Raw genomic sequence first — 25,221 nt, 5'->3', positions numbered from 1 at the left:
TTCTCTCCCAGCCACTCTGCACATCTTTGCCTTTTTCTTATCTTCCCCACAGGCCGTGTCTACAGTAGCTGCTCAAATGTTTGGAGTCTGACAGTCTTAAGCCAGAGCGATCCATCCTAGAGAGATCAGGGATTCTGAGCAGACCTGTTCCAGGAGACCGCTCCACTTTGCTGATGGATTTGAGGCATAAGCAAAGGAAAAACTGGGTGTCATCCCAATCTGGACCAATCTGATCTCTCACCGTGAAGTCTCAGGGTGACCCTGGCCCCTGGTCCCAGGAGAGCTTAAGGGACCGTATGGTTTTCAAGCTTTCCTTTGGCTGTTAGAGCACAAATGGATTCCTAACACCCCAGTCCAGCGACAACCCAAGACACACCTGTGTACAGAACACAAATACCAATCTGATTTTATTCAAACACAGGCAGGAACAATGTCCTTCAGAGCTGGGTAAAAACAGTAAGTTAAAAGCATGGTTAGAATTTCAGATAATCATGAAAAGTCAGAAGGAGGTGATTTCCCCCCTCCTTTTCTATTGATTAATTCAACACAGCATACAAATAATTTATATCTATAAAATACCCTTATTTCTAAGCAAATCAACAGGAGGTGGCCCTAGGATTTCCTCAGCTATGCACAACACACACAATCGTCACCCCCTCCTCTACTCCACCCAAACTTCAAGGCAAAAATGGCCCATGATATTCAGGCAGAAGGTGGGCCCCTGTCAGCAGCAGGCTATCAAAGACACTGGAAGGAGTTTCTCAGCCGAGAGACACATGCCTGCTTGGGTCCCTTGGTCAAAAGATGGGTGGTTCCACTTGGGTACTGGAGTCCATTTTGTTTCTAGCCTTTGCCTCACCATAGAAGGAAGACGCTGAAAGCCTGGCAGGTGGACTTTGGACTGGTTTGGGACGTTCCTCCAGGCTGCACTGGATGGGTCTCAAGGCACCCACGGACTAGGCTGGTGGTGGTTTCAGGGCTCTCATGGCCTTGAAGGAAGCAGACCTTGTGCCTCATGCAAGCCGGACAAGGCTGAAGGACGGTGGGCAGGTGGGTCCTTCCCTTTGTCTTCCAGTCTGTATTAGTCTTTCTGGGAGTATTGGGAAGAAAATATCCGTGCGATCCTGCGAGTTTCTTCCTCAGGCAGGTTAGGAGGGAGCGAGTTAGGTCTGGGACGACAATGCCTTCTGGACAAGGCTCTGCTGGAGGCCTCACTCTTGTCCTGAAGAGGAAGGAGTCAGCTAGGTTAGCACTGAGGATATGTCACCTCCAAAAATGACTTTGGTTCCTCTCCTATTTTGGTCCTCTGGCTAATGTTGCTATAGAGCTGACTGGTTTACAAAGCGCTTTACGTACCTGATCTTGTTTAACCCTCACCTCAACCCCACAGGTGGGTACATTGTTCCCATGTCATGGAGAGGAAACTAGAGGTCAGGTTTAAATCAACTCAAGGTCCCACAGCTTGGAGTGGCAGAGCCAAGATATGAACCCTAGCTTACACTCTGTCTATGGCTCTGGAGGAGGAGTCCCCTCCAGGACAGGTTGAAAGCCTCAGCCCTTCTCTTGCTGCATGAATGTAGATAAGTCATTTGTCCTCTGAGTTGTAACTGTTCCACAGGTGACCCTGCGAATATATCCAACTCCCAGGGAGAAGATGTTGGTGAATAATACACTCTCAGTATGGCCCCTGGGAGTTCCGAGAGCTGGCAGGTGACATGAACCACATGCCCACGGGCCCTCCTACCCAATCTTTCCCTGCCTCAGGCTGACAGGGTATCACTAATTCCCCTTTAAGGTCCTAGTGTACATTTGGGTTAGGACATGGTGGTCCTTCTGGACTCCTCTATGACTCATTCTTTTGCTCATTCAACTGCTTCCCACCCCACTTTATTTTCTGTACCAGGTTCCTGCCCTGAAGGAGCTCAGTGCTTTACAGAAAAGCCACCCCACACAGCCGGCAGACAGCAAGGGGCAGTGCTGAAAGGAGATGAGAGTCGCCACCGCGGGTGAACCTGGCTGACCTCAACAGCACACAGCCTGCCCTATGGATGGGTATCTCTTCTCTGTCCTCAAATCCATGAGCTGAGATCTTCACAAGCTGATGGAGGCATAGGCAGCTCACCGTACCACTCCCCAGGCACCGAGAATCAGCTTGGTGGAGACCCCAGAGACTGAAACTACCTCCTTGCCACTTGCAATTCTGTTAATGGGAAACTGAGGCCCAGCTACAGTTGCTTCTGCGATCAGTAACATTTAGTAATCCCTTCCTTCCTTCATTTAACCTTTTTAAGGCCTACCGTGAGGAGATAGAAATGAACAGAACAGTTTTTTGTTTTTTTTAAAGACTATTTGAGAGCGAGACAGCATGAGCAGGGGGAGGGGCAGAGAGAGCTGAGCAGGCAGCCCGATGTGGGGGCTCGATCCCAGGACCCCAAGATCATGACCTGAGCCGAAGGCAGACGCTTAACTGACTGAGCCACCCAGGCGCCCTCAGAACCCAGTTCTTGACTTCCATAGCTCAGACAGGACAGAGTGATCTACTAAAAAAATTAGAATAGCAGCCAGAATGTGAAAAGGGGAGTAGAAGCCAGGCAACCTTGAGGACTACCTGCCAATCTGGAATTCTAAATGCTAAAGGAGTACATAGAGCCTGAGCAAACTCTCAGCGCTGACAGCCCCCAGTTAGGGTTGCCCGAGAACCAAGAGTAGAGTGGTGCTAGTAGAGATGAGAAGACACAGCTCTGTGTCTTCTAGGCAGGCCTAGGCTGAAAGAGAAAAAAAGAAACCTACCCTCTGTTCACGATTGGAGTTCTTCCTTCAAAATGAGAGGCACCTGTACCACATAATGCCTCAGGCCGAGTAGGCCACTTGCCCAGCCATTGCTTGCCCCCCTGCCCCCCCCCCCCAACTGGATGGGTGCTCCTGCAAGACATGGACTGAGTCTGATGCTTATGACTCCAACTGGGCCAGGTCCAAGACGGGAACTTGGTAGCTGCTAGACCAGGGAATGGGTGGGACCAAGCCATGGTGACCAGAGGCTGAAACTGGGTGGGGAAGAGACTGCCTCTTAGAGAAAACATCTTATTCATTCATTCTAGAACCAGTGGTTGTTGGCCTACCATGCGCCAGGCCTTCGGTTAGGTCAGATCCTCTCAGGGGCTTGGTAGCGCATTAAATCTCCCTCTGTACTCCCAAGATCCAAGACTGCTGTCTCGCGAGCTATTTAGGATTTAGAGGTAACAGCGAATCCCCTTCCAGTCCCCTGGCTACACTGCAGACCGAGCTTCTGGGTCACCAGCTGTACCTTAACTTTCCATTTCTTTCTTTGCTACAGTGAAAGGGGACGACAGAGATGTTTGTTCTATAAGTTAAACGGGAAAACAGGCCTAAGAGCATAGTCCCCTATCTCAAATCCTAAACCAAACTTCTGTGTTCTCATCTGCCAAAAAGCAGCACCATTTTCAAGAGGCTCTGGTGGGTCTTGTTTTCCATCATTGGAAGGGCTAAGTACCTCAGTTCATGAAATGACCATCAAAGACCTTTTGTTGGTGACTCATCAAGCCTTTCAGGAGCCTAAGATCTATTCAACCCGATCAATTTTTTTTTTTAAATTTTAAAGAGATTTTATTTTTTTTTGAGAGAGAGAGAGCATGCGCGTGCGTGATGAGGGGAGTGGGGGAAGGGAGAGGGAGAAGCAGGCTCTCCGCTGAGCAAAGAGCCCGACACGGGGCTCAATCCCAGGACCCAAGCCGAAGGCAGATGCTTAACCGACTGAGCCACTCAAGCACCCCTCAACCCGATCAATTTTTAAGGACAGTAAGTAGCCATGGTTTCTGTCCCCAGAGGGCTGCTCAGGCCAGAGGGGAGAAGACAGATGTTGACCTAGCCAACAGTCACAGAGCTGAAGCTTAGAACTCGGGAGCATGGAGAAAGGAGCAATTCGTAACAGCCAGGAGGGACAGGGAGGCCTCACACAGAGGCGAGATCTGAGAGGGGCAGTTTCAGCAGAACTGGGGGTGGGATGAGGTTATTTCACTGGAGGGAACAGCGTGAGCACAGGCCTGCACCTGACTGGCTGGGCCAACATCTGCCCTGGAACTGAATCAAGGATGGCTGGTTTAGCCAACTTCCCAGCACCCACACCTGGACCCGGCAACCTAGGGGGCCTTATCTGTATGGCCCAGGCCCAGGGACAGGGCTTGGCTCTGTGTACTAGGCAGGGCTGGGGTGTGGAAGGACAGAGAACACACACTCAACAGCATTTGGCTTTTGTTGACCTCAGTAGGGTCTGAAAAACATCTTGACTAGGAGTAAAGGTTCTTTCTTCATCAGAGTTGTTACTCCAAAACACACAACTTTGGAGGGGCTGAGCAGAGGTGAAATTGCTCAGAGCAAGGACACCTCTATTTGTACTGACTGCTGCTCTGAAATCCTCCCATGCTCCCGCTGGAGCCCTGGTGCCCAGGTGCCCAGAAAAAAAGCAGGGCCCCATGTTCAGCAGAGATGCCTGCCTTGCTCAACTTTCACCCCCTTGGCTGGCTGCCTTCCCCCAGGCGGGACTAGGACTTCCTTGGGGCTGGAGAGCAGCAGACTCAGCAGCTGCAGCTAGCAGCAGGGGGGAATGGGGACAAGATACACAGCCCAGCAGCCTAGCCCTGAGAGGCAAATCCTAAATTTGAGCACCCAGCCCAACTGCAGCATGGCTGGGCTCCATGAGCAGATGATGAGAGAGGAGGTGCTCTGTAACCCAGGAACTGCTTCCGCCTGGTGGGTCCTTCTTTGGCCAGGTCCCTGTGATATAGTGTCTTCTCCAAAAGCTCCCTCAGGAAGGACCAGCCCTCTTCTTTGGACTGAAATATGGTCTGGTCCATGCCACCGTGTTCTGGGTTCTCTCCACTCTAGTCCCCAGATGGATCCCCTTCAACAGACCACCTGCCCCCAGGAAGGTGGGTGCAGGTCTCCCCACTCACCCCTGCTTCAGAGTGTTCCTGGGACTTTCTCAGAGGGGATGCAATGGGATGGACTGGAAGGAAAATGGTCTGTGGTCTGTGGCCAAGCCCAACTGTCCACTTGCTTGATGCCAAGACACACACTTTCTCTGGGTCTCGGTATCTTTGTTACCAAAGGGAACTTCAGTTTGGCCTTCTTACCCAGGTCTACTGAGAAGGCGAAATGAAATTCAGATGTGACCAAGGGTCTGGGCAGGTACATCTTGCAAAACCCAGAGGCTAAGCTGGAGCTGGAGCCGACACCTGCTGCAGAGAGCACAATGAGGCCTTGCTGTTCTCGGACGTCACCCCAGGTAGAGCAGAAGTCACGTACTGTACCTCCCTGAGGCATGCCCCCAGGCCTGGCCAAGCTCTCTCCACTCCACTGCCCTCTGCCCAAGGAATCTCTGGGCCTGGCATCAGGGCTGAAGTTTTGTTCTTTTCCAGAACATTTCCCTTAAGTAACATAAACACAGACTTAGTTGCTGGAAACGAAACAAAACTTTTGCAAGAGCTGAAAACTGAAAGTAAACAGCTCCCCGATTCTGGCTGGCTAGGTGGACCTGCCAGCGGATTGCTGCCTCAGACAGCTCCGTGCAGCTGCCCGCCTTCCTCAACTTTCACCCGCTTGGCCGGCTGCCCTCCCCTGCGGTGGCTCCCAGAGTCCTCTCCAAAGGCCGGAACTAGGACTTCCTTGGGCTAAAGAGAGCAGATTCAGCAGCCGCAGCTAGGAGCAGGGGGGATGTGGGGACAAGACACGGACCAGGGGCCTAGCCCTGAGAGGCAAATCCTAAATTTGGTCACCCAGCTCAATGGCAGCGCAGCGGCTGGGCTCCGTAATCTAAGCTCACCCTCTGTTGCGGCAGCAGAACTCTGGCCACGTGGTCCTCACTACGTACACCCTCCCTCCATTCCTCACCACACCCTCTTCCCTCCCTATCCTCCCTCTGAGGAGCCTTCCCTGACAACAGGCCCATTCTGTAGGGACTAGAGCCACTCCCTCACCCTGGGCCTCAGCCTCCCCACCTACGGAATGAAGAGGCCTGACTAAATCAAGACTCCTCAACCCTCTGAACTCAAGCCCTGCCAGGGAGAGGGTGTGAAAGTCCGCACTCCTGAGAGGGAAGGGTTAAAGTGCCATTCCTGGAAGAGTTTCTGGCTCCTCCCAGACTCTGGCCTCAGAGCAGCTCAGGCAACTTGAGCCCTGCACCCGCCTAGCAGTCCTGTGGGCCCTTCCCCTTGAGGTGCCTGCCAAGTTGCATTCTGGACCAGGGTGGGCACTAGACAATTCTGGCTGTTTCCCCTGACTTCTGTACACCCTTGGCCAGGGAGCTCATCTCCCCAAAGCTCTGTGTAGCCTTTATCAAGAACCCTTGGACCTTTAAGACTCTTCTTGGCCCTCTGCAGAGAGCAAGGGACTTGGTGGCTCAAAGAAATGAGGCAATATGTCAAGAGGGACATCTCAGCCATCAGGCCTGGACCACAGGCTGAGGAGAGAGGAGACCCGGCTCAGTAAGTTCCCTTGCGCCCCTGCTGACCTGATCTGATGATTTTGTGGAAGCTGGGTTTCTCTACCAGGACTGTGCATCTCTTAGATGCCTTTAGGCTTGAGGAAGGGAAGACAAGAGACAGAAAAATTCTGTGGACTCCTGTGAGAAAAGCAGCAGACTTAAAGCCTTAAGACTCATAGGCAGGCAGGCCAGAGCCTTCTGAGGCTAGGGATCTATTAGCTGCAGGTGGGGGTGGCGTGTCGCCCTGGGCCTCTAACTCAGGGTCTGAATGGAGCACCCGGTCAATTGCTGCAGCCTTGAAAACTGCTTCCATACTTCAGGGCTGCTCTGTGGGGCCTAACTTCCCAGCTCCCAGTTCCTGGTGCTAAGCTTTTGATCACACCCCTATCCCTTAGCATTTCAACCTACCAGTTCCCCCCAGAATGGAGCAACATAAGAGGGAAGACATCTCAATAGTAATGATGACAAAAATAACAGCTAACACTCATACAGTTCTCTCTCTCTCTCAAACAGATTTATTTACTCACTCAGGAACAGCAGCGCCTGGCCCCGTGCCTGTGGTTGGTCTGGGGATTTGTTCCTGCTGTGTCTAGAGTGTGGCCTTCACAGGAGGGCACAGACCAAGACGAGGGCTGTCTCATGCTAAAGAACTGCCATGTGGGCAGGCAGGGAGGCCAAAGCTCAGATGACAGGTTGCTTTTGCTCTTTGCTTCTGATTCCTATCCTACCCTGACTGTTCTGGCCCAGTTTTTTCCCTCCCTATCTCTGACCTCCTTTCTAGCATATACTGCTTGTACCTCCGAGTTGCCAAGTTCTGCTGATTCCCTAAGAGGTTTTTTTTCTCCAACTCCACAGCTTATAAAGCCTTTCCTTTATTTCTGCTGAATTCTACTCAAGCCACTGTTGTGGCTCTGTCTTCTTTTCCCCAAATTCATTCTTTTTGTTTTGTTTTCCTTGTTACTGTAAGCTAGTATCACTTGAGAAAGCTAGTGAGTGGTTTGGAGGCCAGAACCCCTAGGAACTGTGAGCTCCCCGAAGGCACAGTCCGTAGTACCAGGTCCAGCCCTTAACGCATGACAGGTACTTGCTAGGAGTTGGTGGACTGAGATATAAAGCCAGCTCCCCTGGGGAACTGTGAGCTCCTGAGGGAAGGGGCCTTTTTCTGTCTTCTCTTAGCTCGGGACTGTGACTTTTTAATTTGCCAGAAGATGTATTTTTCAAGTTCGAGGCCCAAATTACCTTCTTATGCTCTGGCCTATGTGTCCTCAGGCCCAGTTCTGGCTCTCCTAGTCATCAATGAGAACTTACTGGAGGGTTCCAAGCAGAGAAGTCACATGATTCACTCAACATCTTAAAAGGTTAACAGATGCAGTATGGGGAATGGGTTGCCAGGTGCAAGGGCAGAAGCAGAGAGGCAAGTGAGGAGATTTCTGCAAGAATCTAGGCAAGAGGTGATGGTGGTTTAGACCACGCTGGTAATGGTTGGAGTGGTGATAAACAGATTTGGACATATTTTATTTTTTATAAAGATTTATTTGACACAGAGAGAGATGTAGCGAGAGAGGGAACACAAGCAGGGCAAGTGGGAGAGGGAGAAGTAGGCCCCCTGCCAAGCAGGGAGCCCGATGTGGGGCTCGATCCCACAACCCTGGGATGATGACCTGAGCCGAAGGCAGTTGCTTAACGACTGAGCCACCCAGGTCCCCCTGGATATATTGTAAGGACAGAGCTGCCAGAATTTCTTGGTGGATGGGAAACAGAGGTATTAGGGGGGATTCTAAGGGTTTTGGTCTAAAGTACAGAAGAAGGAGGATAGTGTGTTAACTGAGATGGGGAAGCTCTGAGGAATAAACCCTGGAGTGAGTGTTAATTTGAAGTATCTGTTAGACATCCAAGTGGAGCTACTGGGTAGGCGGCTGGACATAGGAGCCTCGAGTTCACAAAAGTCTGAGCTAAGATCACCGTTAGTACTGGTCAGCAGGTAGCGGGGATTTAAAGCTCTGAGATCAGACAGGGTCATCTAGAAAGCACGTGTAGATGGAGAAGTCTAAAGACTACGCCCGGGGTTACTGCTATGGTGACAAGCAGGGGAATAAGGAAGACGCGGCAAAGGTGGCTGAGTGGGAGCAGCCATGAGGGAGGCGGAGAGCCAAGAGGAACTGTGCCTTAGAAACAAGGGAAGAAAGTGCTTAAAGGAGAGAGATCAACTATGTCACACACTGCTGAGGGGTCAAAGAAACTGGGCACCAGGTTTGACAGGTGGCTTAGGAATACGGGTTTTTAAATTAAAAAATTTTTTTTGGCGGGGCGCCTGGGTGGCACAGCGGTTAAGCGTCTGCCTTCGGCTCAGGGCATGATCCCAGCGTTATGGGATCGAGCCCCACATCAGGCTCCTCCGCTATGAGCCTGCTTCTTCCTCTCCCACTCCCCCTGCTTGTGTTCCCTCTCTCGCTGGCTGTCTCTATCTCTGTTGAATAAATAAATAAAATCTTTAAAAAAAAATTTTTTTTTTGGCAACCCTGAAGAGTCCCTCTCCCCTCCCGTGGTGGGAAAGCGTGGACGTGAGTGAGACTAGTTGGAAGGAGTCGTGAGGGAGATGATGAAGACGAGATAACAGTACGGTCAGAAGTGAGCGGATGCAGATCTTTAGCGGGCAGAATTAACAGACCCTGGTAACAGACGGGCTCTGGGGCACGGGGGGTAAAGGAGCAAGAGGGGGGAAAGACGACACCTATGCTTCTGACAGAAGCCAGCACATGATGAGGGTTGAGTTCACAGAGATAAGGAATGCAGGGGCAGAGGGGCTGTGCAAAGGAAGGTGACAAGCTCAAGCTTCGGCCACAGTGAACTGTTTGTAACAGATCAGGGAAAAGATGGCTAGGGTGCAGCTGGACCCACGTGTGTCTGCAGCGTGGGACAGACGAGTCTAGACTGAAGAGAAGGATTTGACAGTCGTCAAACTGTACCTAATAACTGAAGTACTTGGAGTGGTTGAGATTTCCCCGAAGAAATAGCTACAAGAGCAGAGGCCGGAAAGCAAGGGAAAACAACAGGTATAATACTGCTGTCTCATCTTCGACCTCTTTCCTCCCCTTTAGGGAAGTTGATAAATCGGCTAGTCTGCCCATAAGCAGCGAGGCAGACAGAATCAGACGTAACTGTCAATAAAAGCAGGAAGCTGTCCCACGGAAGAGGTACTTGATCATGGGAGGTAAGGGAAAGCAGAGCAAGAACCTGACTGATTCACAAGTACTACGACACCGCCGCTGGCTGACTGCGCGGCAGTCCTGCTGCCCTGGCCGCCCGTCCTCCTCTCCTTCCGAAAGCGGCGACAACGGAAGATGAGGCAGTCACGAGTAGGAGAGCTAAGGGCTGGCCTCCGTACCCTATCTGTGTGGCACCTGGTATTCCACAACCTCCCTGTGAGGCCTGATAACCCCTTCCGACAAACGAGGAAAGAGCCTCAGCAAGCTCAGAAGACTAATGTCACACAGAGGCCTGCATCCACTAAACCGCTGGGGAGAGTGGAAAAAACCTGTTTCATAAAAGCTGGAAGTGGAGACTGTCTGAGAGGTTCCTGGGCTCTGGGGCATCATTTCAACGTGGAGTGAAGGATTGGGCCTTCCCTTAGATCTTGTGGTGAGGCCAGAACAGTGGAGCCAGCGCTTACAAAGTCGCTCCTTGTGGAGGTTCGGGTTGCTTGCCTGGCCCTGAAGCAGGTCAGCTACGGCACAGCGGTCCTAGACACCGGTTGAGAAGAGCCCAGCAGCATCTCAAAGCGCTTCCCTTCAACCTTCAGAGCCAAGGCTGGCCTTAGGAAGAGGCGGAACTGATGACATTCTCAAATGAGGGTACAGGACAGGGCTCCTGCCCTCCTGTCCCTAACTCTCACTTTTACTATTGACAGGGCCTGAGACATTACAGAAAATAGAAGACAAGCAGAGAAAATAGACGGGCACCTGGTGGCTCAGTCAGTTAAGCGTCTCCCTTTGGCTCGGGTCATGATCCCAGCGTCTTGGGATCAAGCCCCACATTGGGCTCCTTGCTCGGCAGGAAGCCTGCTTCTCCCTCTCCCTCTGCTTGCTGCTCCCCCTTCTTGTGCTCTTTCTCTGTCAAATAAGTAAAATCTTAAAAAAAAGAGAGAGAGAAAACAGAAGCTTCCATCAAATGGGAAACACTACCATCAAATTTCTAATCCTACTTGCTTTAGCACCCATCTTCTCGATCTTCTCCATCTTCCTCACGCTTCAGGGTGAGTGTTCTCTTTCCTCCCAATAGGGTACCTCCATATGCACTCTGCATCCCATGCCGTCTCTGACTCAAGGACCACCCTTTCTCTTCTCTCTCCCTCTCCTCCATCTTCCCATTCTCCTTTTCTCTATGGGACCATTGCATTCACATAAAGAAAGCCGTAGCCATTCCCATGTTAAACAAAACCAACCCAAAAAACCTTCCCTTTATCTCACATGCTACTCCAGCCACTATCCTATTTCCCTGCTCCACAGTCACAACCAGATTAACGGAAGGAGTTGGTATCTCCATTTTGGCACCATGCAATCACTGTTAAAATTTTAATTACATACAATTTTGTGATTTCATTGTGTTATATACCAAAGAAACTATGTGACATATGTAAATGATAAAGCATAATAAAAATGAACACCTGTGAATCCACAACCCAATCCAACTGTGAAAATAAAGAAACCTCATTTAAAGAGGAGTCAAGAAGCCCTGGAGGGGAGCTCTCCCACACTACCACTGGTAGTAAGCGGCAGACCCAGCATCCTCAACAGGAAGAAGCTTACTTTATTCCCATACCCTAACAGGAAAAAGCTCCTTGCCCAGCAACAACCTAGCCAAGGAGAACTCAGCAGAAAAGCCCCTCCCAGCTTCCTCCCTTCCCCCTATAAAAGCAAGCCCCTCTCCTCTGTTCTGCAGACTTGCCTGTTTTGCCATAGTTTACTCGTCCCAAAACTGCAATTCCTCTGCTGTTTCAGAATAAACGCATTTAGCTGGTAAAATAACCCATTCTTTTGTTTTTTAAGGTCAACAGAATCAAACCTAAGAACTAAAACACTGCTAATATTGTTGCATAGACCTATGTGCTCTTCCTCCCCTATCCTACCCCTGCCTCCACAACTATGAACATTGTAGTCAAACTGTTGAAAAAGAGAGAAAATCTTAAAAGCAGACAGAAAATAAAGGTCACATTACACTCGGGGCAACAGTAAGAATGATGGCTGCTTCTCCTCAGCGACAACGTCGGTCAGAGTGTGGGGTGGTGACTCTAAAATGCTAAAACAAACAAAATTCAAGTTGGACTTCCATATCCAGTGGGAAAAAATATCCTTGAAAAATGAAGGCAAAAGAAGATATTTTCAGACAACTGAAGCTGTTGCCAGTAGGTCTGCAATACATGAAATTCTAAAGGAAGTTCTTCGTGCTGAAGGGAAATGATCCTGGCCAGAAATGAGGATGTGAGGAAGGAAAGAAGAACATCTGCAACAGTAAGTATGCGGGAAAATACAAAAGTCTGGTTTTTGTCTTAAATTCTTCAAAGTGAGGCTACTTTTAAAACCTTCTGAGACCATAAGCTGAGAAGACTGTGGTGCTCTTGCCCAAGCATAATTCACAGTTAGATCTAAAATGAACCATAGTATAATGAAGTCAATCAAAGTTCTGACTTATCCCATGGTAACTATTTCAATGCTTTAAAAAATAAATGTAATTCTTAATTTTTTTTTAATTAACTTTTGGTGCCTCTACTTCCTAGTGTCTTAAACACACACTTGATCTGATTCCTACATTATCCAGCACTGGGCAGCAGCCTGCCAGAGCGCAAGACTCGGACAAATTGCTGCCCTGAACGCATCAAGTAGCAAGAGGGTCATTGCTGGTGAGGACGACCGACCGCCCGAGCTTTCCTGGGTCCTGGGCCTTTCAGTGCTGAAATGGGACAGTTCGGGTGAACTGTGATGATTAGTTACCCTAAGTAAGACCCAGAATGAGGTCTTGAGAGAGGTGGCCCTGAGAACAGCAGACAAACAATGGAGTTTTGCTGTGACTAAGAAAGAAAAACGGCTGGAAAGTATATGAGACTTATCTTCTCAAAACTAGACTTGCCCTTTGATAGAAGTGAAAATTCTTCTCTCTCCGTCTCCCACACTTGTGTCTTATGTTTACCAGATCAAAGACAGTAAACTCCCCTGGGAGTTGGTACATCAGGAGGACAGAAACACAAAAGCAGGGCAGCAGTTCTGCATGGTAGGTGAGAGACCACAGCTCAAAGGGCCGCACAGACTCCCTTCCTACGGGGCGTGCTCACTGACATTTCACCCCCTTTGCTGGGAGGAGAAGAGGGAAAGGGAACTAACAGTGCCTACTTTTTTCCTCTAGACTAATTCTTGCCATCATCCTATTAGGTAAAGAATTATTTTAGCCTGATGTTACTTAAAAGGAAACAAACTCAGAAAGGTCAAGTCACTGTTCGAGATCCCTTAATTACTTAGTGGCAGATTCAGTATTTCCCCTCCTGGGCGTCTCGCTCAAAAGCTGGTGCCTGGTACCCGGACAGGGGCCCGTGACTCTAGCATAAATGCTGATGGGTACGGATAGGACATGCAAGAGGAAGGAGAAGAGCTGGAGAGCACAAACCAGAGGAGGAATAAAGGCCACAAAAATGCAGAGCTCCTGGGTGGGGGCTGGCATTTTTCCTCCCCGAGGGAAGGATTTACAAATCTGATAAAAACTGAGATGTGTGAGGGGCGCCTGGGTGGCTCAGTCGTTAAGCGTCTGCCTTCTGCTCAGGTCATGATCCCAGCGTCCTGGGATCGAGCCCCGCATCGGGCTCCCTGCTTTCGGGAAGCCTGCTTCTCCCCTCCCACTCCCCCTGCTTGTGTTCCCTCTCTCGCTGTGTCTCTGTCAAATAAATAAAATCTTAAAACAAAACAAAACTGAGATGTGTGAGAACTTAGACTGATCCATCTGCCAAATAAATGAGATGTCCTGAAAATGCTGCTAGGGAAGTTGACGGAGAGAGGGGGAAGGAAAACGAGTAAAAGGATCAGATATCTGATGGCTTTTCTTTAGGACTGTACCCCCAGATTCTCAAGATGCTTCTCGACTGACCCCACTGGTCATCAAAGTAGGTATGGAAAAGCATAAAAAGTTTAAGTGTTAACTGCACAATGAAACCCATATAAAGGCAAATTGGTTAGAAAAGTTGTCAAGGGTCATGATTTTAAAGTGGTGTAATGGAAAGCACTGGATTTGAAATCATATGTTTTAACTCACTTACTGTAAGGGAGACTTAACCGTTATGTGTCCAGTTTCTATATAAAATGGAAATAATAATATCTGGTGCTGTAAGGAAAACTCTGAGAGGGGCTCCTGGGTGGTTCAGTCAGGTTAAGCGGGTTAAGCGGGTTAAGCGGCTGCAGCAGGCTGGGTCATGATCCCTCGGCTCAGCAGGGAGCCTGCTTCTCCCTCTGCGCCCCCCCCCCCCACCCGGGCTCGTGCTCTCTCTCTCTCGTTCTCTCTCTCTCTCAAATAAAATAAAATAAAAATCTTAAAAAAAAAAAAAGAAGAAAACTCTGAGCTTCAGTCTTCTTTTCTATGAAATGGGAGTGACGATATCCCATCTGAATTGGGTTGCTGGGAGAATTAAATGAGTTTACACATGGAAGTACTTCATGTCTGGTGCATATAGCATGAAATACGAGCTAGCTATTACAATGAATAAACATATTTTGTTCAGAGCATGTATTATTCTCTGAAATTACTTTGTTTTTTTAAACGTTCAGTGAGGCAGGGGCTCTGTGCCTAGTTCACCCCTAGGGTCTAGAATAGGGTCTAGAATAAGTGCCTGGCACATAGGCACTATTATGGTTCTTTTCTCCACATTACTGCAATTACTCTTTCAAGATTATCTATGACCATCATGCTGCAAAATCTGACAGCCCATTCTCCATTTAGCACCCTGGGTGAATTCTTTAAAATTTCAAACAGATCTCACTCCCCTGCTTTACACACTTCAAAGGATATCCTTGCATTTAGTGTCCTGTGTGCTCTGGGCCCTCCAGCCTCTCTATGTTCCAGTGCCACTGGCTCTGTGTCAGTTCTGAGATCATGCCAAGCCCTTTCAGCCTCAGGGCCTTTGCATTTGCTGTTCTCTCCCCCTGGAATACTCATGTCCAAGTTACCTGGCTGGCTCCTTCTGGGTATAGTAGTTAGGAACACAGGCTTTGAAAGCAGACTGCTTAGGTTCTTATTTTGGCTCTATCACTGAACACCTGCTTGAAGCAAGAGGCATGTCTTTGTGCCTCAGTTTCTTCCTCTTAAAATGGGGATAAAATATGTACCTCATTAGGTTGCCGAAAGTAAAGAGTTAATACAAGGTGCTTTGAACAGTGCCCAGCAAGCACCACGATGACCACTATCTTTCAGCTTAAACTGCCCCCTCAGAGACCCTGTTCTTTATCAGAACACCTACCACTCATCACAATCTGCACGGTTTTGTTAGACGGGGAATTTTTCGTATTTACTATTATATGCTCAGAACCGAGCACAATGCCTGACACAAGGTAGGTACTCTAGAAACACATGCGGAATGGTTACCAAAGCAGTTATTTTCTTGCCACCTGCAAGAAAGGTCCAGTTTGGTGCCAAGGCAGAAGACAGGAGAGCTGGGATCTGGAGCCACCTAGCCCAGCTGAAGGATGAACAGTTACAAGGTGTTCTGTAAACAAATGGGTAGAGCCCCGACACCGGCCCTTACTCCTCTATCACCGTGCGCTGAGGCCGCATCTCCTGTGTGAAGCTTCCTCTGCTCGTGCCCACCGTGGCTTCCCACCGTGGCTTCGTGGCGCTCCCACAGCACTCAGTATTCATTTCTTGTCTAAGGCCTGATTTTAATGTTTCTGCACCGTTTCTTCCACATATTGTCTTAGCTGATGATGCCCTGCTCTTAACACATTTACTCTTCCTCATTTTGTGCCTAGTTCACCCCTAGGTGACTCCCTGTATACGCTGGGCCCCCAGAATGTGCTCAGCACAGGCCTGGAGAGCGACAAGTGCTGCTGCCTCTTCAGGAAGTGGCCCAGGGCAGCTCTGCATTCTGCACGTGCTTTCAGGGAAGAGATGAGGACTCTGGGAGACGGAGGGCAGCCGGCCGTTCTTACCTGATCCGTTGTGGCTGGTGGTGGCAAAGCTGCAGAGAGTGAGAGCATCCGCAGGGACGCCTCCAACTGCTGGGGAGGCAAAAAGAAGTTGGGCACCACAATGGGCTCTGGCCTAGATGGGAGTTAAGGGACACAGTGACCTAGAAATCTCCCCCCTTGCCAGACTGGCATCTCCCCTGGGCTTAGTCACCCCTCTCATTTCCTCCAACTTATTCTTGCCCATGAAACCTCTGCTCCAGTGGCACCTTCTGCCTGGAAGACCTGCCCACCGCTAACAAATCGCAGTCTATACTTTCTGCAAGGGTTAGTTAAAATCCTTCCTTCTCTTGGAAGCCTCTCCTAATGTCAGCCCATGGTAATCCCTCCTTCCCCGCAGTCTGCAACACAGGCTAGCACTTGTTTTCCTCTGATATGACTCTCAATTTATCTCCGTATTCCTTCCAGACGCTTCTCAAAGGCAGGGGCGGTGTAGTTTCCTTCAGTTACCTCATTACTTCCCTAGAGCCCTGCATGAGGCTGGTAGGCAACATTTCAATGACACTTGCTGAGGCCCGCTGACCCCAAACTGACCTGTTAGAAGTCAGTCCGACAGGGTCGGGGTGGTAAGGTGGCTCCAAGGGCAGTGTCTTAGGCTGGAGGAAGATGCCTGGCACTGACGGATGGCCTGTCTTCCCAGTTTTCTCTGCCAACATCCAGGTATTTAATAAGGACTCTGCGTCAGGGGCTGTCTGTGGGTACAGCTCGTGCGCCCAGTCTGCATGGGAGCCCTAGAATCAAGTACCACATCTGGTACTTCTCCATATCCTCGGACGTACCCAGTACTGTGCCGAGAACACAGTGTTCCAAAAGCATTTTCTCGCTCAAAGCACTGATTCTGTTTGGGAGGGGACTATTTTGATGTTCTAATTTTTTGTTTCTGTTCAATAAGCTAAATATGGTTCTGGTTCAAACTGGTTTATCATGGTTCTTCCAGGCTAGATTTTGAACCAAGACAGTAGAGATGATTGATCTCTTTTTCACAGTCTAGTCCTGTCACCTCGCATAGTACCTGGGATACAGTGAGCGTTGGGAAGTGTCTGCTGAATGAATGAAAGGCATCGTTTCCTCCTTTGCCTCAAGTCCCTGATTTTTCTATAGAGAGGTGGGGGTGGAGTTGGAGTCCTGGAGGAGAAGAACCCTTTTGCCCAAGCCTTGTTCAGAGCCCCAAGGGAGCAGGATCTAGCTGTTGTTGCCGCTCTGAGTACTGGGAACTGTGCCACTTAGCTGATGCTGTGGGAAGGGAAAGCTCTGTGATGAGGTGTGACAGGTGTGTCTGAAGCACCCAACCACCCCCCCCCCCCCAGCCTATCGCCTCCTGCCTTTCTAAGCGTCCTGCTCCAACAGTCACCTCTGTCACTTTTTAGACAATGATTTTGAGAAAATTCATTTTTTGCACCTATTTCTTCACCTGTAAAGTGGATATAATAATAGTACCTTTTGAGGATTACATGACTTTATATGTGCAAGTGCTTAGAACAGCGCCTGACACAGAAAGTGCTCATTATTTCCCTGGTTATAAGAATAAGCTATTCTTATTTCCCTGGTTAATGAGAAAAAGTTGTCTATTTTTGCTGTCTTACCACTCCAGTTCCCTCACCCACTGAAGTCTGCCTTCCACTCCCACCTCTGTACCGTCCTCCTTAATGCTGAAGCCACCGTCAGCCCACACTCCACCGGACGAGTGTCAGAGCACTGACCACTACTCCCTGAAACTCTGCTGCCGCACTGCCTCCGTCCTGCTGTTCCACCCCGACCAGCTCTCTTCCTCCTCCGCTGTGGGCGTGTCTTGTTCTGCGCTTTAGATACAGGTGATCCTCAGGGCTCCACCTTGTGTGTTGCTCCCTTTCCGTGTCTCCCTGCTGCCCTTATCTGTTTCCAGACGCACCTACCTTTATAGCCGGCCTCCCCTTGGATGTCTTACAGGCACACACGTCCAAAACGGAAATGTGCACCTTCCCCCCCACTGTCTACCTTTATGGGCTGTTCCCTATCCAGTCAATGACCTCGCTTACCTAGCAACTTGGGACAGAACAAGTCGTCCTTTCTATTTCCTTCTTTCTCTTCCCTGCCCCTAATTGTCTCAAATCTGTGCCCCTCCTCTTCATCATAAAGCAGGCTATGCTTCAGGTCATATTTCTTCATCTTTTATTATTATTGCAAGTTTCCCACCTTGTCCCCTTGTTTCTGGCCCTTCCTTCATCTAACCCATAATCCACCTCCTACAAGGCATTGCGTGACTTTCCTAATATGTAAACCTGACCAATCTCGCTCTTGTTGCTTACCAGTTAACATTTACCGAACACTATGTACCAGGCACTTTGCTAGGTAGTTTACACTGTTAATTGACTTTTCACAATAACCCCATAAGAGAAGTACTATTATTACCTTTGTTTTAAAGATAAGGACACTGAAGTTTAATTTGCTTACAGGAGAGAGTCCAAGCACCTCAGCCAGGTGTAAAGGGCTCTTCCAGAGGAGCCCTGCCTCACCTCCCACCATCCCACATACCCCTAGCTGCCGTGCACAGGCCAGGCCCCTTCACCTGGCTACGCCTCCACACACGCAGTTCGCTGCAACTAGAACTCTCCCTCCTCTCTGCCGACAGAATGCCCACTCATCTCTGAGGTCCAGCTCTGCTGTCTCTCTCGCTGGGGTGCCTCCGAACAGTATTACACAGCTTCTTCCTCTTGTTCCCTAGAAATTGCATCATCGCCTGCCCCTGCGTCACAGTGGGAGCTTCTGAGGTAAGGCCTAATTCAAATCTGTCTTCAGCAGCAGCACACAGCCTGGCACTACCCATTTTTTGGAGGACTGAATACTTGGGAAGGTCCGAATTAGAGTGGCACCCTTAGGACCCCGCCACAGTGACTGCTCCAGCACAGACCGTCCATTCTGAGCACAACTAAACTGACTACAAAGGCAGCAACGTCAGGAGCCAGGATGAGTGAGGCCGGGAAGGAGCTCCCCTGGAGGCGGCCGGCTTTCAGGGCTTCCCCTCCAGCCGTTGCGTGGTTTCAGTCTCTCCTGGGTCCCCACCACCTACGCTTTAGTTTCTCTCTGCTCTGCAACACAATCACATTTGTGTAGTGGGTACTCATTTAATTTCCTCAAGAATCCTGTGAAATTATGATAGTTCAATCTATTCTTACGGATCCCTTCTCTGTGCCATATCTGGTGCTGGGGACACAGAAGAAGACAAGGTCCCTAACCTACCTGGGGAGGGTACAGTCTGCTGGGTAAGGGATTACTGACTCCATCTTAGAGGTGAAGAAACTAAGGCTCAGAAAGGTTAAATTATAGGTGTGACGTCATACAAGTAATAAAAGCTGGGTCTACAAGGTCTACAACAGGCCCCCCGGCTTCTGGTAGAGAAAGATCTCTTCAGTCGAACAGCCTCCTTCAGCAGCGGCTGCGCAGTAACCCCTGCTTGCTGCTGGGCTGCCGGGGAGCGGATCTGATTAGCGCGCGAGGCAACGGATGTGAGTGCTATCGATGGTCCTAAGCGGTTTCTTTTTCCCATAACGTGTCCATCTGTGTGTTAAAGCAGGAAGAGGTGGAATGTCAGGTGTCCCTTCCTCCCCTTAACACTGCCATTCTGGAGGGGGAGGGGAAGGGGGAGCTGAGCAAGTCCATTTCAACTGTGCCCACTTCCTCTCTCCTTTTCTCTATCACCTGCCTTTTTTCTAAAAAAAATTTAATTATTAGGCAAGTTACCATAACTTTGAGCCTCAGTTTCCCTATATGCAAAATGGAAATGATGACACTGACCTTCTAGACTTACCACGACCGAATGAGAAAGGTATGGCAAGTGCCTGCACACAGTAAATGCTCAATCAGTGCTGGCACTCGCCCTTCCCCTCTCTCTGCACCCCTCCACTCTGATTTCACCCGCGATTAGTGGTCTCATTCCTTACATCCAGACCCCTGCCTTCGAGTGTAAAATCCCCAACAGACTGATCCAGTATAACAGGCTGGGCCGGGCTAACGAATGTGCTACTAACACTTAAACCCAATTCAAAGCATTATGCTTCAGAGGGCGGGTGTTAATAGTGCGTCATAGCACCTTGCTAGCACCCACGAGTCTTCTGAAGAGAGGGGCTTCCTGTACCTCCCAGTGCATCACATGAGGGAGGCCACTGCTCTCCCTCACGCACACACGAGGCCCCCGAAGGGCCAGCATCCAAAACGCCTACAAATGGCTTAAGGGGCTACTTGTGGGAAATACCAAAGGATACAGGAGGCTCTGCCCTGTGGACACCTCTGATCCAGATGTTGTCTGCTTCTGCCTGATGTCAGGGCAGTTGAGGGGTAGCCCCCGATGGCTTTCCTTCTTGCTCTGGGAGGCTGGGTGGAGAGGGAATTTCTCGAAGCTATCAGCAGAGTCACTCAGTTCACTGGAGGCAGCTTCATTCTCAGTCTGGGCCTCTGGCTTGGGCTCCTGGTCCTGACCTGCTCTTGGGGAGTCCAATGCAACAGGGGTGTTGCTCTGTTGGGCTCCTGAGAGTGTCACTTGTGAGACGAGCTGAGGGTCTGCTGAAGCAGGCTCCCCATCCCTGGCGTGAGAGGCTTCATGCTCACAAGCAGTAAGACTTTGGCCAGGAGAGCCCTGCCTAAGCAGGTGGGGGGGGACTGCCCTTCTTGGGCTGGACAGAGGGCTACTTTTGCCCTTGAGCTCCTCTCTGGGGAAAGGCTTCGAGGAAGGACAAGAACAGCCTTCCCTACGCACCTCATCAGGCTGAAGGTTGATCATCTCACTTGTGTCTGACGTGAAACTGGACCAAGGGCTAGTTTTGTCTGTCACGGTGGTGATGTCATTGAGGGTCCTGGGCTCAATGATGTCTTCTTCATAGTCCTCATCGCTGTAGGCTGGGCCTGCCTCAGTTTCCTCACTGCTCTGCATCCTTGTAATGGGTACTGTGTGCCCCAGGGACTCATGGAGCATTCCTCTTCCGCTGGAAGTCTCTTCAAGAGTAGGGGGAGCTAGGGGGCTTCTGCCCTCCTCTGGAGCTCTTGCCAACGGCAGGTCTGGAGTTGTGCTCCGTTCCTGGAGGGCCACTGTGTCCTGAGTATCTGGTGGGGCGGGAGCCTCTCCGCTTCTACTCCTGGCTCGGTGAGAAATCAAAGACGCTTGAGAATTCTTGGTGATAGTCTGCAGATCTGAACAGCAACAGATACCACTCTTACTACAAGGTAGGGCCACAGACCACTCAATTTTCCCATGCTAGGCTCTAGCTTCGGATGTATTCTTGCAATCAGACTTTGAACAAACCTTAAAGATAGTTAATCCACCCGAGTCAGTGAAACCATATTCAAGGCAGTAGACAATTTCTAGCACTTTATTCTAACATCAGAGGACCAAAATCTAATCTGGTTATAGTTGTGGTTACATCTGTGGGAACGCTTTCAGAGACTATCTGCTCATGCTCAGGAATTCTTGGGAGCTAGGAGTCCTGGCGGGCATGTTCATGCTTCCACTTACTTCAGTAATTACCTATATTAAAAATCAAAATGAGAATCGACTTATTTACCTATTTGATGACAGTTATTAGAACTATATATTTTACTCGGAAAATAAAAGCAAGTCATCTGTCACCCAAATGGTAAGGCAAGGGAGCTTTACGGAGAAGATGGAGGTGGCACGGTACGTGGAAAGAGCAGAGGCTCTGGGGGCTGGTCAGTCTTGGGTTCAAATCTCTACTTATCAGCTTTGTGGTCATGAGCAAACTATCCTCTCTGAACCTATTTGTCTTTAAAATGTGATTAACACCACCCTTTGCACAGGGTTATGGTCGAGAATACATGCGATAAAGGGGCACATGTGGTGTGGCACACGTATAAACAATAAATGGAAGCTACCAGTCATTTCAAATTGTTTTGCAATTAAATGGGAGAGAATAAATAAACAGACGTAGTAAATGGTTTGTTTGCATGATTATTTAAGAGGAGAAAGTTAGGAACTGGGAGGCAAATGTGACTCCTGGAGTGTGCGGTCACACCTCCCTCATGGCACCCAATGCAGTCTTCAGCCGACAGGAGGTGCTGGCTGAATTTAGTACACTAACAATTCTCATGTCTCAAAGGCAGCAGATGTAGGGAAATGGAACATCCCTACCTGCGAACAGGAAGAGGAATCAGGGAGCAGGTTAGTTAATCCTGATCCCTTGGCCTGAACTATCCTTTCTGTCTTGGAGCAGTCTTTCTGCTTTTTACAAACCAGCCCATCCTTCAAGGCCCTGCTCTACCGCACCTCTTCCAGGAAGCCTTCCCAGGTGCACCAGCAAGATGGGATGGCTACACAGTGTTGTTTTACAAGGAAGCACTTAAGATGCTATTGTGTGTGTTTCCCCCATCAGATTGTGAGCTTCTCCAAGGCAGAGACAATGTGTCTGATTCATGTTGCATTTTTAGAGCCCAGCAAAGGACCTGGAACATAGACGTGGCATAAATGAGATCTGCTCAGTAACTCACTCTCAAGCTTCACGTGTATCTGCTTGTCTAACGACTGCCTCGAAAGTGTACTGAGAGAGGCTGGGGGGGTTTATTTACTTGAACTGTTTTCTTCCATCCAATCATCTCTCTCTCTCATTCTCTCTTCTAATATACCCATTTAGAGGGTTCCTGATTTGCTTTCACCTCTACCCAAACAAGCCTCCCTCTGTTTTGCTCTTATGCTGTCTTTCTGGGGGAGGGAGTTTCTCCAGTTGACTACAGAATGTACGCTTGATGAAAGCGAAGACGACTCCTGTCTTACCCACCACTTTATCCCCCTAGAACTAGTAACACCCGGTGCCTGGCACAGTTGGTGCTCAATAAACAGATGACTGAAGATTTCCAAGCCGGCAGAAGGCAAACAGAGCGTGCACCTCTGGAGCCTGGCTACCAACAGGTCAGCTCTCTGGGAGAGAAGATAGGAAGGAGGTTTGTACCTAATATGAAGCACGGTGGCTTCTTTCCCCTTTAAACAGAGAAAGCTGAACTTACTCATCCCTGTGTACAATATACATCTTTTGCTTAAACAAAAATGACACCCAGGTGATGGCTGAAGGTACCGATCTAATTGTTTCCTCACTATTCCCCAAACCGTGCCGGATATACAAGTTCCCAGGCCTTAAGCCTGCATTCTGCTTCAACAGAATGGAGCATGATTTTTAAGGTGATTTTCATATGTTCAGGCACGTTTGAGAAATGCTTGTTCTAGAGCAGTCTCTGCGCTGCACAGTGGAATGACCCGGGGAGTCAGGAAAAACACTGATGCCTGGGTCCCACCTCCAGAGATCCTGTTGCAAGTAAGCTACGGGGCAGCGTGGGCGTCTGAACTTTGCAAAGTTCCCTCAAGAACTCCAGGACGCAGCCGAAGTGAGGACCACCGCTTCAAGGGGTTTTTCAAAGGGTCGACTATGGGCCACCAACATCGAGTCATCTGAGGTACCTGCTAAAAATGCAGACTTCTGCCTTCTGAGCATTATAAATTTAAGTATGTCCGTAGTTGATTTTTTCCTGAAAACAGAGTGGCATGAGCTCAAGAACTGCTACTGAAGAACTCACCTAGTCCACCCTTAGTTTTTGTTTTTTGTTTTTTCCCTGGGGAAACCTCAAGAAGGGAAAGGGGTCGGGGTAAGTGGTGTCAAATAGTAAGCCTGTGCCAGAGAGCCACCAACGACGTGACTTGGGTCTCCTGCCTCTCAGTCCGATGCTCTTTCCACTTCACATGTTCCTGTGCCATGCTACCACATCTCTCCTTCCAGAAGGAAGACAGTAAATAAATAAGACAGCGAAAGCTGTTGGTCTCTGTTTGTCATGGAGCCTTGTCTGAGGGCAGACATTCGAATGCTTTTTGAATGGCACCCAGGGAGCATAACCCCTCAACAAAAGGGGCCCGGAGCCATACCCGTGATTAAGGAGCTGACTTGCAACACCAGGTTATTGGATTTCTCCAGGATGCACTGGCTCTCAGGGTCTAGGCTGCTGTCTCCGGGCCCACGATGGTCCCTGCGGCTCTCCTGACACTGCAAGATGGTATGAGTCTGAGGACTGAGGGGAAGTAAAGGCTTGGTTAGCTTCTGACTGAAGTACTGCTGGATCTGATCTAGCTCATTCAGATTCCTCCTGTAAAAAAAAGAAAGGGAGAAGAGGACAAAAGGGTCATTCACTGGGATTACAAGCATCTTTTACATTTCCCTGACAGTCTACTGCTGGAGCTAGGACCTTAGTACTTCTCACTTGCTCTATAACACCAGGACCCTGCCTTCTTTCTCCAATCCACCAATTCATCCCTCACCTGACTGCAATCCTGCTCCTGGGGACAACTTTCCCCTCCTTCTGTCTGACTCATGAGATTCCTCTTCTGATGTTCAGCAAAAACCCCACCTCCTGTAGGTTAGGAACCATTCTTTTTTTTTTTTTTTTTAAATAATAATAATTTTTTAGGGGCGCCTGGGTGGCACCGCGGTTAAGTGTCTGCCTTCGGCTCAGGGCATGATCCCGGCATTATGGGATCGAGCCCCACATCAGGCTCCTCTGCTATGAGCCTGCTTCTTCCTCTCCCACTCCCCGTGCTTGTGTTCCCTCTCTCGCTGGCTGTCTCTGTCGAATAAATAAATAAAATCTTAAAATAATAATAATAATAATAATAATTTTTTATTATATTATGTTAGTCACCATACAGTACATCCCTTGTTTTTGATGTAAAGTTCCATGATTCATTACTTGTGTATAACACCCAGTGCACCATGCAATACGTGCCCTCCTTACTACCCGTTCTTAACTATCATTCATGTCTAGTTTTCACATCCTCTTACTCTGACAGAGGAAGGCCTTACTCTGGATGAACACTGACCTTTGTTACCTCATAACACTGTAAAAACTTTTAGGAAAAGAGCATTCAAAGCCTGTTGAACTGGTAACTTCTATTTTCCTTCCTTTGAAAGTATTCTTAATAAAGGGGAATATGCAACATGTACTAGAATATAATCGGTTTAATCTGGAGCTGGAACTGATCCTTCAAGTGAGTGACCTCTCCTAGCAAGGCTTCCCTGCACCTCTAAATTGGTTTAACAAGTCCCCCATTGTGCTCCACAGTTCTGTACTCTCCAATCACATCTATTTCCCCGGATGTACTGTGAGCTGTGTGCGGATTCCTTTCTATCTACTGTACCCAGCACAGTGCTTTCTCCATGATAATAGATGGGCCCCGTCCCAACTGGAGGCATTTCTGCTTCACACCCTGAATGCTGGAACCTGAGTTCAAGCTACTCTCCTTCCTGTGTCCCTATGCTGTTTAACTTTTAAAGTGCTCATATTTCTCCTTTCCAAAGGTCCATCAACCCAAATCCTTGGGCCATCTCTCCCTTAAACTCCTTCACTCTTGGCGTCTCCAACAACCTTTTGTCTTAGATTTCTCTTAGTTTTCTCATTACCTGTCAGCTTCCCAAACTAGGCCATGAGCACTTGGTGATAGACGATAGTATTTCAAACTTCTCTATTACTCTGGTTCACTCACTGTGC

The 25,221-nt window shown here is 49.1% G+C and overlaps 1 protein-coding gene across 4 annotated transcripts in view; it reads right to left on the bottom strand.

Annotated features, from left to right (window-relative positions):
- Positions 1 to 381: 381 nt before the first annotated feature.
- Positions 382 to 25,221, bottom strand: part of C2CD3 (C2 domain containing 3 centriole elongation regulator) — a 132,205-nt gene continuing 107,365 nt past the window's right edge. For 2 of the 4 annotated variants that reach the window (XM_057316704.1, XM_057316705.1), the window contains 3 exons: positions 23,606 to 23,823; positions 19,953 to 20,874; positions 14,281 to 15,790 (listed from right to left, as the gene is read on the bottom strand). In XM_057316704.1, the coding sequence (XP_057172687.1) occupies positions 15,484 to 15,790; positions 19,953 to 20,874; positions 23,606 to 23,823 (1,447 nt within the window). In that variant the 3' untranslated portion in view covers positions 14,281 to 15,483. Of the gene's footprint in view, positions 1,223 to 14,280; positions 15,791 to 19,952; positions 20,875 to 21,038; positions 21,209 to 23,605; positions 23,824 to 25,221 lie in introns of those variants that run through there. The other 2 variants (XM_026518082.4, XM_026518083.4) reach the window with 2 other exon arrangements.

This window comes from Ursus arctos, unplaced genomic scaffold, assembly GCF_023065955.2.
Source record: "Ursus arctos isolate Adak ecotype North America unplaced genomic scaffold, UrsArc2.0 scaffold_22, whole genome shotgun sequence".
NCBI classification, from domain to species: domain Eukaryota; kingdom Metazoa; phylum Chordata; class Mammalia; order Carnivora; family Ursidae; genus Ursus; species Ursus arctos.
This window is presented reverse-complemented; position numbering and strand designations above follow the sequence as displayed.